The 4,643-nt window shown below is 41.1% G+C and overlaps 1 protein-coding gene across 1 annotated transcript in view; it reads right to left on the reverse strand.

Annotated features, from left to right (window-relative positions):
• Positions 1 to 1,966: 1,966 nt before the first annotated feature.
• Atp13a5 (ATPase 13A5) overlaps positions 1,967 to 4,643 on the reverse strand; it is a 122,618-nt gene continuing 119,941 nt past the window's right edge. The window contains exon 30 of the mRNA XM_005344790.3: positions 1,967 to 4,443. Coding sequence (XP_005344847.1) covers positions 4,183 to 4,443 — 261 coding nt within the window. The 3' untranslated portion in view covers positions 1,967 to 4,182. The remainder of the gene's footprint in view (positions 4,444 to 4,643) is intronic.

Below are 4,643 nucleotides of genomic sequence, written 5' to 3' on the forward strand. Positions count from 1 at the left end.
CATCATTGAGACAAGGAAAGTTTTTCCCCCCGCTAGTATAGACTTGCTGTGGCAGCTTGAACAAAAAGCAGTTGCCTTTTGATGGAGCCAGTTGAGGAGCTTAACAAAACCAAGATCACATTTTATCTTCCACTGTAAATATTGTTTTGCTTTCCCCAAAGGACAGCCATTTTGCCAGAGGGGTGAAAGTTATTTGCATATGCTTCTGAAAGACAGTTGTCAAGGCCAACATCTAAATTCATATTCCTTTTCTTGTCAGAAAAAAAAAGGAAAGTGGATATTTCTAGTATTGTTTAGGCAACAACTCGAGAATCTCTGAATGACAAAGCATCTGATAATACCCCTATACTGCTATCCCTGTGGAAGTGTGAGCATGTACAAAGAGAATTGGAAGGGCTTTTGTGTGTGCGTTGATTGGGGTGCTTATAAATGGTGTGCATGTGTGGCAACAGGCGTGGGTGCCAGTCTTTGCTCTCTGAGACAGGGTATATTGCCCTTCACAACTTAGGACAGGCTGCCTAGCCCATTAGCTTCCTGAAAGTCTCTTGTCTTTACCCTGTTTCAGTGTAGGAAATCTGGAATTACAGATGTGCACTACCAAGCCAAGCTTCTATGGAAGCTGGGGATCTGAACTCAGGGCCTCAGGCTCATGAGTAAAATGCTTTCCCCACAAAGCTATCTCCTGGATTTCTGTAGTGCTTACAGACCCAGTGGGCTCCCTAGAATCTATTTGTTTGACAGGAATCAGTGATGGGCAATGGGTTGTATTTTTATTGAGTTAAATTGTTCCCTCTAGGTTGTATAGTAGCTCAGTGGCTTGATCTTTGAGCCTTGGCAAGTGATCATTAATACTGATGTAAAGTGCTATATTTGGGATACAAAATCCCATATCCCTTTAAAGACTTTAACTGTAAGCCAAGGAATCCCATTATTTTATACTTTCATTTTATTGATTATGTGTTGAATTAAACTAGCTTTAAATACCATGCCTGTGGAATTCTCGGTGGCAGCAAGTCCAGGAAAAGTGGAAGGTAAGTCTTTCTACACGAAGATGATGTCAGGTCATCATAGCATTACACAGGCAGCCTGGCATCCTGTTTGTACCATTATCAAAAGCATGTCAGTCAATAAGGAAAATATGTCTGTAAATGTGGGGATAAGATGTGATTGGAATATGGTAAAATGACTCCATGGGACTCAATGGAAACCTCACACCTATGAAACTGGTTTTACCTTGGGGCTAGGAACACTCGAGCCAATGGAGGTGGACAACAGTAATGGTTAACAGAAGTGTGTGCTGCCATTCCGGCCCCAGAGACCCTCTGTCTCTTCTTTAAGTTTCCTTAACAGGCCCTTCTTATTCTAACCCCTAAACTCATTCTTTGCTTGGTCTTCTGGGAAAGCATGAGATCACTTTTTATCCTAGATGCAGGTCTCTGTTCCTGACTAGCAAAGCATGTGCCATTTCCTAGGATTGTCCTGTTAAGGTGAGGCCAGCTGCAACCATCAGGTTACTTTCTATTCCAACTTCTCAATAAAAGATCTTTATGGAGGGAAAGCAAACTCATAGCAGAGCATTTTTCTTTGACAGAATTATTCCACTTGAGAGAGTAGTAGAACTCAGAACCAAAAGCCTCTTGGGACTTGAAGTCAAGCCTTTCTAGAGAAGGCTGTCATCTCTGCTGTGGGATAATGCTTTGTACGCTTGTAAAGATTTGTCACTTGTATATGTCTAATAAAATGGTGATTGACCAGTAGCTGTGCAGGAAGTATAGGTGGGACAACCAGACTAGGAGAATTCTAGGAAGAGGAAAGGCAGAGAGTCTGTCACCAGCCAGGTGTAGAGGACACAAGAAGAGAATACCTTTTTTCACTGAGAAAAGGTACTAAGCTACGTGGCTAAACATAGATAAGCATTATGAGTTAATTTAAGTTGTAAGAGCTGGTCAATAATAAGCCTGAGCTAATAGGCCAAACAGTTTATAATTAATATAAGCCTCTCTGTGCTTCTTTGGGACTGAATGACTGTGAGACATTTACACATCTCCACTCCAGAAGATAAGCAATACATTTTTTTTTAAAAAAATGTCAGAAATTCACTTTTTAATTCATGGGTTAATTCTCTTCAGCAGCCTCAATTTGCCATGGAAATGGCCAGTCTTAGGATGAGCAGCTCAACCTAGCTGGCTTTGCTTTCCTGTAGGTACTCATTACCCATGGGATTAATGTGACTTGTGTTTGGACCAGCTTTTTTCCTTACACTATGATATGTGGCTGGCATGCATTTAACAGTCTGTAATGGAAGTTCAACTCTATCACATTCCAAAAAATGAAATGTAATGATCATCTATAGCAGGTGATAGGTTGTTGGTAAGACTGGGAAGGAAAAGCCTATGTTTTACTGAATGCATACATTTAACAGATGAAGTCTGCTATCTAAATGTCACACCATATCAACTGAATCTGTTCATTTCAAGAGTCCATTTACTGAGCCTGACTGTCAGCTAAAGGAAACTTTCACCTCTATAGCTTCAAGGATGCTTTACGTTTTTTTTTAAATGATAAGCTAATGTGCTTTTAAAGACAGATTTATTTTGCCTTTTATGTACAGTTGTGCACACACGTGCATCTGCAGAGACCAAAAGAAGCATCAGTTAAACCCCCTGGAGCTGGAGCTACAAGAGGTTATTAACTGCTCAGTGTGATTGCTGGCCTCCAAAGTGCTCCTCAGAGGTGCTCAACTGCTGAGCATCTCTCCATCCCTAAAATCTTTTTAAAAGGACTTTTAATGTTGTTGTTTTTTGCTAGTCACTGTATCAGTTACTTCTCTCATTGTCATTATTAAATACCTGGCAGAAGCAACTAAACAAAAGAGGGGCGTCCTTGGCTCACAGTTTTGGAGGGATTTCAGTCCATCACATGGGAAGGTATGTGGGCAGAAGTGTGGAGCATCCGGCTACACTGTGTCCTCAGTCATGACATGTAAGAAAGGAACACAGGTTTTCAGCACTCTTTCTCCTTTTTATTCTATCAGGAACTAGGACCATGTCAATAAAAACTTTGGAGAAACATCTTCACAGACATACCAGAGATGTCTTCTCTGTATGAGTCTATTGGACTCTCTAAGTCCAATCAACTTGACAATGAAAATTAATTGTTACAGCCAATAAATCAGATAGATTTAAAATTATCCTTCTCCAAAACGCTGTGAACATACAATAAAAAACCTAAAGGCAAATGTATTATTTTTAGGTATGCACGTTGGTCCTGCTAGTTTGAGTAGCAGTGTCCACAATGCCATTTACAGCCATAGTTTGCTAAAATGTTGAAAACTAAAGATTTCAGAATGGTAAGCCAACAGCCATCTTATAGTGAATCCGTACATTTTGTTTTTAAGATGATCAATGATGAGATCAGGGAAGTTTGTAAAGTCAGATTTTGATACTTCTGTGTATTATTAATAATAATAAAGATAGGAACGTACTTTATGAAGTGAGAAACACATTTGAACAGTTTATTACTTTAGTCTACTTGGATATGCCATGTTCACTGGCCCCCATACAATAAACATTGGGAATGCACAGAGCTGGTGTAGTTTGTTTACATTTTAGCAGTGTCCACACCGTGCTTATAAATGATTAGCACTGATCTCTAAAGTTCTCCACTTCCACAGTCTCTGGCTTCCTATGTAGTTAGGGTGGAATTCTTTGTTCTTCTTTTCCCTCTCTCTATTGAAGCTATACCAAAGATGTAAAAGAAAGAGGAATTTGGCAATCCTGGGCCAAGATAGGTACAATAATGTGCTTCACAAATTAGCATAAAATTAAGGAAACTTAGCATCGATTAATGAATCAGCCAAACTTTCGAATACTAAATGCTTTGGCTTTTCTTCTCTCTTGATGTCCATACATCTAATGCCATTGCATGAGAGCTGTGCAGTTAAAGAGAAAGTTCAGTAGGATATAGTTTATTAAAACGGTGATCTGAGATGTGCAGGTGTTTCTCTCGCTAGTGAAGGGTATAATGAAGGTAAGGTTCTTTGATGCAAGGCTCGATATATTGAAGTGCTCTGAATGCTTAGATGGAGAGAGAAGAGAAGGGTCTGCAACTTTCACCTCTCCACGGTGTTCAGTTTGGAGGACAAAAGGCGATGATGCGGAACAAGCCTGACAGCTGCTCAGGTCATAGTCTGGTCCAAAAGTGTTGTTCTGAAGCTTGCCCAGCCAGCCTGAGTCTCCCTTTAGGGACCTGTTCAGGGCTTTCATAGGCTCTGTTGATGTAGAATCCATTTTTGCCATCGTCTGCATAATCTGTCTTGTTCATGGGAGGCCAGGTAGAGTCTTCTGCCAGCTTCCTCTGCAAGATCCTGTACTGGCTTTTTGAGTAGAATCCAAATTCTTTCTTTATCAACAGCCAGAGCTCTCTATTTTGAAGGATGGCATCCTGAAAAATTTGGGGAGAGGTGACAATGAAATCATTGTGGCTACATAAGTGAGCCCCTCCCAGCCAGACAGCACTGGAAGTCTGGGACCCAGGGCTTGCTCTCAGCTGAGCTCAACGCTGCTGCTGCTGCTGCTGCTGCTGCTGCTGCTGCTGCTGCTGCTGCTGCTGCTGCTGCTGCTGCTGCTGCTGCTGCTGCTGCT

This window comes from Microtus ochrogaster, chromosome 2 (genome assembly GCF_000317375.1).
Source record: "Microtus ochrogaster isolate Prairie Vole_2 chromosome 2, MicOch1.0, whole genome shotgun sequence".
Classification (NCBI taxonomy): domain Eukaryota; kingdom Metazoa; phylum Chordata; class Mammalia; order Rodentia; family Cricetidae; genus Microtus; species Microtus ochrogaster.